General features: G+C 37.4%; 2 protein-coding genes across 3 annotated transcripts; one reads left to right on the top strand and one right to left on the bottom strand.

Moving 5' to 3' along the window:
- On the top strand, positions 1-3,074 carry LOC109002987 (ATP synthase subunit d, mitochondrial-like). The gene is made up of 5 exons (XM_018980925.2): positions 1-265; positions 1,035-1,116; positions 2,398-2,462; positions 2,563-2,649; positions 2,732-3,074. Exons 1-5 carry the CDS (start codon positions 95-97, stop codon positions 2,831-2,833), a joined length of 507 nt encoding a protein of 168 aa, XP_018836470.1. The 5' UTR covers positions 1-94; the 3' UTR covers positions 2,834-3,074.
- Positions 3,075-3,494: 420 nt separating this feature from the next.
- LOC109002986 (mitochondrial substrate carrier family protein C) lies at positions 3,495-13,436 on the bottom strand. Of its 2 annotated transcripts, XM_018980922.2 has the most exons (7): positions 11,750-13,436; positions 7,142-7,559; positions 6,618-6,762; positions 6,317-6,432; positions 6,161-6,239; positions 5,059-5,292; positions 3,495-4,158 (listed from the first exon to the last, which is right to left on the bottom strand). In XM_018980922.2, the coding sequence occupies exons 1-7, from the start codon at positions 12,870-12,872 to the stop codon at positions 3,811-3,813; spliced, it is 2,463 nt and encodes an 820-aa protein (XP_018836467.1). In that variant the 5' UTR covers positions 12,873-13,436; the 3' UTR covers positions 3,495-3,810. The 2 variants fall into 2 exon arrangements, with proteins under 2 accessions (XP_018836467.1, XP_018836469.1); XM_018980924.2 differs by lacking the exons at positions 3,495-4,158; positions 5,059-5,292 and adding an exon at positions 5,299-5,460.
- Positions 13,437-14,205: the final 769 nt, after the last annotated feature.

Raw genomic sequence — 14,205 nt, 5'->3', positions numbered from 1 at the left:
TTGCACCACCGGCACCAAGAAAAGGGCATCGCCATGAGCGATTAGGCATCTGGCAGCACATTCGGTCTCTTGAGCACATAGGTTTTCCGGGAAAATGAGCGGAGCAGGAAAGAAAGTTGCCGATGTGGCACTGAAGGCGTCGAGAACCATAGACTGGGAAGGGATGGCGAGGCTTCTGGTCACCGATGAGGCTCGGAAAGAGTTCGCAACTCTTCGCCGCGCCTTTGATGAGGTCAACTCCACCCTCCAGACCAAGTTCAGCCAGGTCCAAACACCACCACCAACCCCCTCTTATATATATATATATATATATATATATATATATATATTTATCTCTTACGGGTGCCTCTGTAATTTTGCTGGATCTTTTCCATTTCTAAATTGATTTCTTTTTTATTTTAATGTTTTTTTATTTGTTATGCATCGGAGATTGCTCAGAATTGTCGTGTTGAAAGAATTGGATTTTCTTCAGTTGGGGTTTTGTTCGTTGATTTTTGTTGGACGGGTCTCTTCTGTATTTCTGTATTTTAATTACTTCTGTTGCTATCAGTGGTTTGTGGTAGAAAATGAAAGAGGGATAATCTTTCATTGGCTACTGTTTTGTGAAATTCAGTTCGGGAAAATAGAGCTAAAAATGTAGGTTATTTTTATTTTTCTATTTTTCTATTTAATGTTTTCTTTGGTTCGTTAGGAATGTAGGTTAAGAAAGGAATGATAGTTTTTGGAACAAAATTTTTTTGCTATTGTTTGATATCAAAGAAAACAAAAATATTAGCTTTAGACTAATGCATTTGTTTTATTTAGCTAGGAGCTACAATAATATACTATGATTCGATCCTTCTAATGCTCTCCATGTTTCAAATGAGTAGCATGCTTGGAGAGTATGGCATGTAGGAGCTCAAATGAGCGTTTGATGTGTGGCTTTAGATAACATAAAATGGCTTCATGGAGATCGATAATGAGTAGTAATTAATTAGATTGCCTTTTGACCTTACTAGCTGTTGATCTTGAATGAATGATTTATCTTTGGGCAGGAACCAGAGCCCATAGATTGGGAATATTACAGAAAAGGAATTGGGTCTCGCTTGGTGGATATGTACAAAGAGGCTTATGACAGTATGTTTTCTAACTCACTGGTGAATGCGCTGGCAATATATATTAGTTTTGTGTGGTTACTTTATGTTATTATAGTTGCATCATCCTTAGGGTCCTTGTACAATCACGATTTCTGCATCTTTGTTGTCAGACGATTCTACTTTATGTTCTTATGTCATTAGATGGTACATTTAGGTTGCTAATTCTGGTACCTAGTACTTATAAAAAAAAAAAAAAAAACTCTGGTACCTAGTAGTCTATTCGGTACCTAACCATTTCTTTCATTTCTTTTTGTTTATTAACCCTTCATTCGGTTAGCATATCTCAACACCATTTATTCTAGGTGGCATGCTCTCACTCAATGTCCTTGTGCTATTTACTTGTTGCTTAAGTGCACTTGCTTAATTCCTTCATGTGCTGCACCAGGGAGGAAAACTTTTTTTTTTTTTTTTTTTTGATGTCGGGGAACCTCTCCAAGGCAGGGCCCTTCGGATCCACCTCTGCAGAGTAAACCCCGGTCCCGTACACTACACCCTCGGAAGTTTCTCTACACGGAACTGGTTAAATTGCTGGCTTTTCACCAGGGGTGTGGTCCCAAAGAATTGTTTGCACCCATGAGATGTTAAATCTTGGACCTTGAAGGGAGTGATACCCCAAGACCAAAGTCTTCACAACTTGGGCCAACCCCTTGGGGTTAGGGAGGAAAACTAAAGGAAGAGAAAGAAAAGGGTAAGAAGGAAAGTAAATGAGAATTCTTGTATTCCAAGTTCAAACTAACTCTAAAAGCAGCTTATGCTTGTGTATGGAAAGGATAATTTAGGAAATATGTTCTAATACTTTTTTTGACTGGGAAATATGTTCTAATTCTTCATTATCGTTGCCAGATTAGCCAAGAACCCTTGAACGATTGAAATTTTGATTAGCGAGATCAAGTAGTATCATTCGTTATCGCAACTTTGTGCCGAGTAAACCATTATCAGCATGAAACACTCAAGGGACTTCTAGGCTTACCATTTGACAAGTTTTTTTCTTGAGGGATTTGCTGAATGTGGAGCATGTTTACCTATGAACATATTATGGGCAGCAGGAATTTGATTACTAACTTGTACAATTCTTTATATATGGTTTCAAATGCCAATCATGGAATAATGAATTTTAGTGCTTTTACTAGTCCATTCTTAATTTCTTAGTCCATGTCTCTGTTGGGAATCACTTTTATTGTCCTTTTTTTAGTTGGTTTTCACTTTTCTAGAGTTTATGATTATCCATGTTTTCCCCATGTCAATTGTTTGTAACTTGCAGGCATAGAAATCCCCAAGTATGTAGACACAGTCACTCCTCAGTACAAACCAAAATTCGATGCACTGGTGAGAACTTACTCAAGATCAATTGCTTTATGCCCTCTTCCTCCCTACCTCTATCTTGATATTAGCATCTGATATGTTTATATGTTGACTTTACATAAAGTTGGTGGAATTGAAAGAAGCAGAAGAGAAATCCTTAAAGGAGTCTAATCGTTTGGAAAAGGAAATTGTCGAAGTACAAGAGATGAAGGTGATAGAAAACAACTGCTCTTTACATCTTCAGTCTCCCAAAATTTTTATCACTTCTCACAGCTTTTCATTTATATTGACAGAAAAAGATTAGCACCATGACTGCAAATGAGTACTTTGAGAAGCATCCTGAGTTGAAGAAGAAGTTTGATGATGAAATCCGTAATGACTACTGGGGTTATTGATTACGTCTTCTGATTCTACCAACTTGTCTCATTTCAGCTGAATCCCGCAAAATTCTCATGTCCCATGTTTGTTGGGTAATAAATAACCATTTTCTCTTGTTTGTAATCTGGTTACTTTTGGTTGGAGGATTTGAGCTTTAGCCAAACCATGTGAAAATAGGATTTTATTTGTACGGCAGACACAGATCTCCCTCTTGATTTATATAAAAGCAGGATTTGAATCTGCGAGCATTACCGAGTATCATGTTTCCCATTCATATAATAGGATTACAGAATATTTCTCGGATGTTGTCCCGGAAATCATCCAGATGATGTGTTTTCCATCTCATCTGAGCATTAGAACTTCTGAAAGCAATTTTGTGGTCGCCATTAGCTGCCTGTGGATGCGCTTGATAACGATCCGTCAACCACCATGCAACTAATTATATTGAGAGCCCGATGTTGCGGCATCGACATTTTAAAACCACCTTTTTCAAGAGACAAAACGGCAACAAACGCATTTCTGAGTTTATCTTCTGATCAATAAAACGATCATCGCAGATCAGGGTAATCTTTCAAATATTTAGACTTTATCGTCATTGGATACGCAGAATGGTCATATCACAAGAGCTCAAGAAAAGATATATATGTACATTTTAATCACGTATGTAACTGAAAGTCAAAAGCAAAGAGAAAACAAAGTCCTCTTTTTTTTCATGAATTATAGAGAAAAAACAAAGTTGGGAATGAATTAACTTTCGGGAGATACAAGATAGAATAAACATGTTTGTGCCGCCATCAAGCGGCCCAAAAAAGTACGAAACAAGTAAAGAAACTGCAAAAGAAAAAATGGCAGTAACGTTTGCCAACGGAAAATTCGGGTATAAAATGCTAATACTAAGCTCGGAAAAAGCTCAAAACTTTTTTTCAGCTGCATTAACTTGCTATCATCATGTGAAAAACCAAAGGATGCATTCTAGTGTTGCTGCTTCAAAACTTTAGCCGGAAGTTGCCACCTTTTCCTGAGACAGTTGCTCGCCTGCTACCTCCTTATTTTTGTCCATGGCCTTCCTTGCAAGCTCGTAGCCTGCAAAGTTCATAGCCCCTAGGGGAGCAATCCAGAAGAACCTGGGTACTGCACCTTTAAATAAGCCAAGGGGTCCCTCACGGCGGAGAATAGAGATGGCTACCATTGACATTGGTAAAGATCGACCTTGTGCAGTCATCATTCTAGTCTTCATCACATCAAAGGGTGTAGTGACAACAGCAGCTAGCCCACCAGATAAAGCTCCAACAGCAATTGTTTCCCAGGGTTCCAGGTCCCGTCCCAGAAGTTGCTGCACAGCCTTCAAAACAGCACATGAAGATCAACATGATAGTACCAATTGACTTTCACATGGGTCCCACCTAAGCCCATGTCAAACTCAATCTAACAAACAACAATAAACAGACAAAACAGAACACCAATTACACCAAACATATTTCATATTGTATCAGCTCAAGGCCTGCTAGATAATTTCTCCCATTTGATCAATTACCAGCAACAGACATTTATGCCCATGGTGGAGACTTCTCTCTCCACAGAATTCTGGCATCCGAAAGCTTGAACGAGTTCTTAATTTTTTATATATAAGGGGGCCTACACTGGACATTTGTGAGGATATTACTTCTTAAATTTCCATTTGCCATGTTTTCTGTTGGCTTCGTTCTCTTGTCCAACTCTTAAATCATCCCACAATGGACAATGATACACAACTTTTTTCACAACCATTTTCAAAAAAGTAACGCTATAAACCACACTCACATCCCACTTTCATTCCACTATGTAAAATGTGGCACTTTTATCACCCTGGATGATCCTTTATTTTTTTTAAAGAAGAAATATTAATAGTGATGGGCAATGCCACCTCATCATAGTAGGATGTGAATGTGGTATATACAATTTTCATTTTCAAAAACATGTTTTAAATGAAGGGCAAGTTTGTAAAGTAACTTATAAAACAATTATAAAAGTATCATCATTTTACAAAAATACCCCCAATTTAAAACATGATACTGAAAATGGTTGTCTATCATTACTCTTCTACAATATCAATGTAAATAAAATTTGGTTACTTTGGGATCCATGAATTCTTTCAGTCACTGGTACAGTAAGAAGATTACAATCAACAAACCCTATAAAAGAAAGACAATCCTGGCACCTGCGCATCTGAATAAGAAGAACAGCTATCACTAGAGTTCCACACCTTTTTGGATTCAGCATAAAGCCCCATGCCAGCAACATAGAATGGAACCTCCCGACAAAGAGTGGCACCAGTCCCTCGAAAGAAACCTTTAAGACCATCTTGTTGCCAAGTCCCAACAATAGCCTCCCCCACATTGTCAAAAATGCCAGCCTGCAACCGCTGTTTTAATACCTCACAAGGGATCCGCACTGCCGTCCCCAAAAATGTACTACAGAATGATGATAGCGATTGGACCTACACAAGAGCAAATATAGTGACTTTTTTTCTTTATCTGTTAAAACATAATTAGCAACTAAGAGTCTAAGACCTTTTTTTTTCCCTTTTTTCTGTCGTGATTAAATCCATCGCCTCTTGCAAATATCTGAATTCCTCTTCCAAAGGTATATTAGGCAACAAAGAGTCCTATCACATCCCAAATCCCATTATTGTTTATGCTCTTCAAGTGCGTGTGTGCAAGAGCATACAGAGAGAGAGAGAGAGAGCTTATAGTAGCCACAAAAATGCAAATACAGGACATGGAAGCTAGCTGGTTGGAATTACTCTACTGGTACTTTACTTCTACAGTATACTCTACAGGTCATTAATTTGATTTATGCTATTATCTATTTTGAAACTAGAATGAAAGAGCTCCTTAACTTTATATAAGCATATAATTTAGATGCCATGAATAACACCCACAATGTTGAAGATGCATGCGGGACCTATGCTTATGTGACAAACAAGGCAGCTTCTGAAGGACATTTAACTGGGGCAAAAAAATTTCTTCATGGTTTAGTGCCTTCTTGTGATGTTCAAAAGGTACAGAACAACAAATTGATGGCAATCGTAAACTAAAATAAGTTAGTCAACCTCCCAGTAAGACTCTTAAATGGGAACTACACAGTCTGAAAGACAGGACAGACTGGATATCTCATGCTTAAGAAAACCTATCTCTGACATTTTCAAGACAAAATAGGCAATTGTTGCTAATTCCTAACATCAGATAGTACATAATTCTCAAAACTTCTTTCAAACAGAATCCAAGGAAGATACAGGACAAAAACATGAAAAGATTGGAGAGTGGTGTAAAATTCTGTAATAAACACAGCTAAATAACCATTACCTGGATGTCTGAGAGTGCTGGAGCAACATTTATTAAAACAAGTTTACTTGTTTCAAATATCCCAGTTCGCAGACCATGGCTGCAATGTCCAGTGAAAACATCAGCCAAAAGAACAAGAATTGACTGGCAAATGAGAGAAGAAAAAATAAAAATAACCTTGAAAACTGTCCAAGAATTGCAGGGATTGAACCCCTATACAACCCCTGAACTCCAATCTGTGGAAGCTTTGAAATGATTTCAGGGAAGGTCAGCGTTGATGCTTGTACACGAGTCTGAAAAACCCAATAAATCCAATCACTTTAAGAAATGAAGCTGTACCAATAATATCTCCAACCATAGAAATCTAAGAAATGAAAGTGCATTAAGATTGGTACTTAAAATTTATATATACTGTTCATGACAGCACAATTACTAGAAGTGCCAATGCATGACCAAAAAACCAAGCAAAAGAATTTGCCTTTATTGTATCGACAGGGTGCATTAAAGAACATGAAAGGGCGCAAGAAAGGCCTCCTGCTAATGCAGATCTTAGAACACTTCCAGCTGGTATTTCCACAGGCGGTGCAACAGCAACAACAGTTGCAGCTTCAAACCAGATGCTCCTGTACATATTACAAAAAGAGGTTACCATCAGCAAGAAATTAGTAATTTGTGAATACTAGTCCTATCAGCAAACAAAATAATCAAAAGTGTATATTAGAGAACTGCTTAATTGTTTCTGCATTCTCTAATCTCATTCCAAAGTTTCAGTCTCCAGAAACTATGCATTAACCAGCAAGAAAAAAATAGAACTGTTACCATTTCAAGGCACCAAGCAAAGAAAAAAGTATACACTAGAAAATTTAGGAGTAACTGAACCAAACAAGCTATTCAGCTATCAAGACTCAAACTACAGGTTTGGGAACAAGTTCATACTTCTGATTGAACCAAAGGAAATTCAACAAAAAAACATGCATGAACACGTTCTGAAAACTTTCTTACCGAGGATCATCTTGAAGCCGATCAGAAGGGAGAAGCAGCATAAAGTTTCGGAAATGTCCATAAGAAATAGGTCCTTCCGTGTCTGCTTTCAGAAATCGCATCATAGCGACAGCATTGTCTTCATTTGCAGGAAGCCCTGCATTTTTCAGCGATGCCAATATTTCACTCTTTTGCAGTGTCCCAGACTTGCTCAGGCAGAGAGAAGTATAAGCACGAAGAATGGTTGGTTCCTTCTGTTCCATCAAGGACAAAAACTGTTTCCAACCAATTGATTTTGAAAATAAGTGACTTCTAGTGCGGTGCATAAACTCCTGAGCATATCTTCGAGGTAATTTTCTCTTTCGAAATGCAACTTCAAGATCTTCCAAAGTTACTTGGCCATCACCATCCCTATCCAACTCCTCAAAGAACCTCCTCCCTGTAAGAAAGTGTGGGCTAAAATGGGTAAAAATGTTTCTTTTCAGATAATGTATATGCAGAAGAACCTGAGTAGGAAAAATATATTAACCAAGATGACTACTCTTTTCCCTTTTCCCCTTTCAAAACTCTCAATCTCCTAAAATTGTATATTTCTTCGTCAACCATCTAGTCATTGACCAAGCGTCAATGCCCATCATTTAGCTATGGTAACCAATGCCCACTCATGTGTAAATGTCTCCCTGTAATACATAGCATGGTTATGGCAGTATAAATGTTTTCCCTGTATCCATTCCTAATCTGGCCTTTTTTGAAACACAATATAAACCTAAATATTACTGGATAGCTTTTTCATAGGGTGTGGGGTGGTGAATAGTGGCTGAAAAGAAGAATTTTTCTCCTGGATATTACACTCAACAATGACAAAAAGAGGACAGAAAAACAGGCAATGGTTCCCGCATCTTCTCATAAGATAATAAACACTCCCCCTGCATTTTTCTCTTCTTCTTTCTAGGGGTAGGAATTATTTATTGAAGCCTGAAATGTGTACCAATTGCCAATCCACGTAAATCCTACTCTAAGCCTTATCCTACAAACCAAACACAGCCTTAATGTCCACAAACATGTTACCAGCAAACAACATCCATCGTTACGGGTGTCAATTAAACTAGCTGGGAACAACAGTTGTTAAATGCCGTGACTCAGAGGTACAAATAGTATCAACTTTCTAGATAATTTACTCCACTTACATAGAAACATCATAATTACTTTCATTTTTGTCATCACTCAAAAGCATAAATAATTTTCTTAGATGTTTTTAGAACTCAAACATCAAGCATCTCGCTATTAAAAACCAGCTAGTTGTGCAATCAAAGCAAACATATCTTCGCCACCTGACATTTTCCTCCTCCGGTTTACTGTCATACTCGATATTAATTTTTTAGCATGCAGAAATTTGTTAAATAACAATAAGACAGGTTCCTGCATGTGTGCGTGTTTATATAGCTGTACAATGGTTTTGTTTTAAATTGGAAGTTGTTTGTGGTTTAAAATGGAAAAAAAGTTACTGATTAAAAAAATGGAAAGAAGTTGGTTTTAATAGAAAATGCAGTTTGATTAAGATTTTAGAGAAGTCTCAAAGGAAATGGAGAGGCTGCCAAATATAGATGAGATCTATATAGAGAGTTTAGGGAAAATATCAGGAGCTGTTAGGGAAAGTTTGAAGCTCTAGAGAGCCTAATATCCTGATCTGCCCTGTTCCTCTAGGCTTTCATCTCGGGTGGGCAGCTAATACCAATGTTCCTCTAGGTTTTAAAGCTCTACAAACAATGGCCCCCACCCAAGAAAACATTGTTTGCAGAGCTTTAAAACATTGTTTGTAACAGACTAAATGTCCATGACTTTCTAATTTCAGTTGTAAACTCTAGTTAGGTACTTCTCATGTATACTTCCCTGTGTACTTGGGCTTTGCCTATTATTATGAATAAAATTACTTGATTACCGATAAAAAAAAAAAAACAGGATAAGTCAGCAGGTTAAGGGCAGTAGAGAAGACTTGACCTAGTAATAGAGAGAATAAGCAGTAATCACTTGGACTGTTATGTTTATGTTTATACTAAGTTTATGACGGTCATGTTTCATAAGTTTATCATGGTCATGTTTCATTCTAGTCAATGACATTATTTTTTTTAAAGTATTCTAGTTTGTGATCACATGAAATTTTATGCTGGAATTTTTACGATTCTGTGAATCAAATGATCATGCTTGGGTGATTAAAGTTCATGGATGGAGGTTCTTGGGAATCTTTAATCATCTAAAAGGGACAGCTGATATTTCCAAATCAGTGGAGTATTCTTTAATTAGAATGGAGAATGTAGAGCCAAGATATACACACATCACGAAAAAGAAAAATGAACCATATCTTAAATACTATTTTTTTTTTCCTGAATAAAAGGGTAAGAGGGGGCAGCCGGAGGTGGCTTCCCTACCTTGGTGTGACCATAATAGCCCTACCCAACCGAACAGGAGAGGCCTAGACGGCGGAAAGCTGCAGGCACTCTCTCAAGTCGGGTTTGAGCCAAAGCTTGGGACCCAGCCCCACTAGGGAGTTCAATAAATCCTTTGGCAGCTAATACCAATAATCTCAGATGAATCCCTATTCGGATTCGAACCTAGGACCTAGTACATGGCAAATCACTTAGAAGTAAACCAATGACCATTGAGCCACCACACCCTCGGTGGAGTTAATGAAGTATTAATAAAGAGCCGGTTGTTCTAGTTTTTTTTAGTAGGCTGTATGATATGAAAATTGTGCAGGGAAGGGAGGACAGATTGTTGTGGCAACATGCTGGAAATTACATTTTTACAGTCAGCTCTTATTATAACATGCTGACTTGCCAATGTGACAATCAATTCCCTTGGAAGGGTATTTGGAGAGCCAAGGTGCCTAGTAAAGTTGCTTTTTCTGCTGGTAGGTGTCTCTAGGGAAGATATTGACAATGGATAATTTGAGAAAGTGCGGTATAATCTGCTTGTACTGGTGTTATTTGTGCAAGAAAGATGGTGAGTCAGATCACTTGTTCCTGCACTGTGAGGTAGCAAAGACTTTTTGGGATGAGATTTTCAGCAGGTCAGGTATTGCCCAGGTAATGCCCAAGAGGGTGGTGGATTTCTTGGCTTGTTGGAAAGGATTTATGGGTAGTCATCGCATTGCTGATATCTAGAAGATGATTCTTTTATGTTTAATGTGGTGCATATGGAAAGGAATGGGCGGTGTTTTGATGATAGAGAACACTCTTGGGGGAATTTACAGAGTTTTTCTTTCAAACTACGTATTTGGGCGAAAGTTCTTGTATTGAATGGGGATAATCTGAGGCTCTGTTTGAATGCTAAGAATATCTAAGATGATCTGAATTTATTTGTGAATAGTAGTGAATTAAGATGTTGGAGTGGGTTTTGTAAGTCTCATTGATATATGTTTGGATGTATGAAGTAGGTTGAGATGTGCTTTAATTTTTTTATGGAAAGTTGAAAAAGTAGAGGGTCACATCAATGATTGGTTTGTTGTTGTAGTGATGGAATAATAATAAAAGTCCTATCAATGAACAATGTTGAGTTAAGATAAAAAATAAAAAAAAAAATAAAAAATAAAAAATGGTTATTTCAGATGAAATAAGTTGTGTTTGAATGGAGGGTATATCCAAAACTATCTCAGATGATTTGAGATCACCTTAACACCCAAACGGGCCACATTATTTTCTTTTAGCATTTCCTAGCTCCTAGTCTCTAGCTTGTATCTAGGTGTTTCCGCCTGTATACTTAATGTGAAATTAGGATATGCCTATTTACTTGCTTAAATAAAATCTCTTATTACTTATAAGAAAAAGGATTAATAAAGTAACAAGATCGACTTGGTCCCACGCAGCCAGCAAAAATCCAAATTCATCATGGCATATGTTATGACAACTAGATCATATGAATTCAGCTGATCCGCAAACTAATAGTAAAACTTTATTGAAATTTTGTGTGTAAATTATAGAATTATGCGATGTTTCTAGCATTATATTAATAGAAAGAACTTTTAGATCCTATTTCCAGTTCTGACCAGTATAGCCCAGAATCAACAACAAATTGATACAAAATTATAATGTAGGTGTTAACATTGGAACGTATATTTTCATGGCCACCACATCTATATAACAATATCATTTAGATGAGTAGGTTATAGGACAAATGCAGCATGCAAGGATTTTTACTCTGTCAACAAGGTTGTGCTCTAAAACTGCAGTTCAAGTTGAAGGCTTCATTTAGATGAAGGAAATAAGATCCCAGAGATCTTATTCCAAAATAACCCAAATACTAACGTTCTTGCAATTCCAAATAACTTTTTCTTCGTCCTTCCAAAAAATGAGCAAAATGGCACCACCGGATTTTTTCCCCAGGTTGCCACCTTCCATGATAATGACTAGACATAACAGTGCTCGGCACACATGACGCAGATTCTTCAATAACATAGCTTTAGTGTTTTACAATTTCAAGGACAAGACGGCCCATCCACCAGAATGAAAAAAACTTCCGTCGAGAATTTATACCAAATAGACAAAAAAGAAAAGATAAAAAGAAACAGAAAAAAGTGAAACCAAATTTGAAGCAACCTTCATTTTTATTATTAGGATACCTGAAATACCATACCTTCTGCTTCAGTGTATCTAAAGAAATCCTGGACAGAGAATAGTTTCTTCTTATCAGGATAATCTTTAGAAGTACGCCCCAACTGTGGTACGAGCTCAATTAGTTCTGTCAACGAAACAGTGGACAATGTGGATCTCAAGCGCTCCACATTTGATAGAGGAATACCAAGGATACCACTGGCCAGCTTCTGCGGTATAGTGCCTCCAGTTTCTTCACTGTTCCCAGCGGCAGCACCATCATAACCGTCTTCATTAACCGAAGAAGCCACGTCAACTACACTCGAAGGCACACCTCCAACTCTAGCAAACCTTAAATTTCCTAAAAGCCCATTTACATCTGCTTTTCGACCTTCTAAGATATTAGTGAGTGCATTCAAATGATCGGAATAAGATGAAGAGTTCGGCAGAGAAGTGTCAGAACTCTTATAACCATGTTCTTTCACACCCTGATCAAACTTCTGAAGGTTCTGAGTTAACTGATCCAAAAGAAAACCAATAAAGCAATCGAGCGATACATGTTTTGCTTGATTCTGAAATTTTCTAATTGGTCCCTCAGAATCTTTTTGTTTCGCTTCCCATGAAACCTTTGGTTTTATAGAAGTACAAAAATTTTCCTCATCCCCGGGTTTCTGAAACTGCTTCTTACCCGTTTTGAACGGGCTGGGAAACCCCTGAAGGAAACTGTTCAGCAACAAAGACCATGTGACTGCAAACTGCAAGCAATTCATACAAGAACCAACATCCTCCTTATCCCCCAAATCCCTCTCTTTCAAACCCCTGTCAGGCAACTCAGCGCGATGCCCATTTCCCGAATTCGGCGAAAACATTCCCAGGAAGGCCTTGATCGGAACCTTAATCGACAAACCCATCTTCCTATCATCACCAACAACACACTGGCCATCCTTCTTCTTCACGCCACAGATATGAACCTTGCCATTCCTATCACCACCGCTCACTTGGCCAACCAACGCAACACTGTTTCCCTTGTTCTTAGGGCCTCCCCCCCAGCAATGTTCTAGATCTTTCGCCGCTTTCCGAATGCCCAATTCGAGAGGCGAAAGCACTTCTTTTACAACTTGAACCGAATTGAAAAACGATTCGATGGGGTCATTGGCAGATACCATTACTCACCAACCCGAAGATTTCCGCTCCAATATAAATTATAATTTGTATATATCAATTATCGCAAAATATGGGTATGAGTTTTTTTTTATATAAAAATAAAGAAGGACCACAAAAGTTACAAATTTCTTCCTTACAATTTAAAAAGGCTTCTCAATAAAATATAAGAATTTCAATAACAAGGGATAAATAGGGTTATTGAACCGAACCAGAACATTTTGAAGAAGGAGCGAGCTGGTGAGATCCGATGAAAATGAATGTAGGACCGCGAAACCCTAACTGCATGGACTGGAAATTGAAGGGAAACCGTACATTTGCTGGGCTCAAAAGAAAAAAACATGTATGTATGTATCTGTGCCAAAGAAGAGATTGGAAATGAGAGAGAGAGTTCTTATTACAGGGTGCGGAGTGTGAGTTTTGTTTAGAGGAAGATTTTTGGAAAGTTGGATAGGGTTGACTCGTTGAGAGTGGTTAATTTAGCGTCTTGGACTCTGTGTGTGTGTGTGTGTGACTCTGTTGATTCCAGACCGAGAGAATATGGGTGGCAAGGGAAGAAGAAGAAGAAGCAGCAGAAAAATATAAAAGATAACAATAAAAAATAAAACATTTTTTTGGATAATGAATGTTAAAAATGGATAAAAGCTGACGTAGCAACTGCACGTAGGAAGGACACTTGGCCCCTTGGGTTGTAGGGTAGGGGCTCAAGTATTATTATGGTTTGTTTTAAAAATAATAATAATAATAAAAATAATGATGTTCCATTTAATTAAAAACGAGAATATAAGGAAATTGTACAAAAATCTCTTACAGTGTTCAAAAAATAAAAGTAAAGTTAATAATATATATTCTTCGACCGAAATAGGACTGTCCAAAACGACAATTTCAGCCCCAATTGGGAATTTAATAATTTGTTTTTTTGAATTTAATAAAAAAATGAAATATAATTTAGTAGATGCATTTTGACAATAAATTATGCACAACAATGTGAAATATAAATATAGTTTATATGCTTGAAGGAGAGCATTTGCTACTAAATTATTAAAAAAAGTAACAAAGGCTTGGCTCTCTTGTAATAATAATAAAAAAAATCTGAAAAAAAAGATGTTTTAATAGGATTTTTTTATATATACTCCATTTACATATTTTTCATCGAAATTGAAAAATAAAAAAAGGCAGTGTTTATCCAGTTATGTATATTAATGTCCTCGTGGCGGGAGCTGCCAATCAAGATGCCCAACGGATAGAACCAACAAAAGAAAGACTTAAATCGTCCGTTACAAAGAAGGCATTACCAAACGACAGGCAGACAGACAGACGGAAAAAGGCCGAGGATAT

The sequence above is a fragment of the Juglans regia genome, chromosome 12 (assembly GCF_001411555.2).
Source record: "Juglans regia cultivar Chandler chromosome 12, Walnut 2.0, whole genome shotgun sequence".
Classification (NCBI taxonomy): domain Eukaryota; kingdom Viridiplantae; phylum Streptophyta; class Magnoliopsida; order Fagales; family Juglandaceae; genus Juglans; species Juglans regia.
The sequence above is the reverse complement of the archived record's forward strand: the minus strand, read 5'-3'. Positions and strand labels throughout refer to the sequence as shown.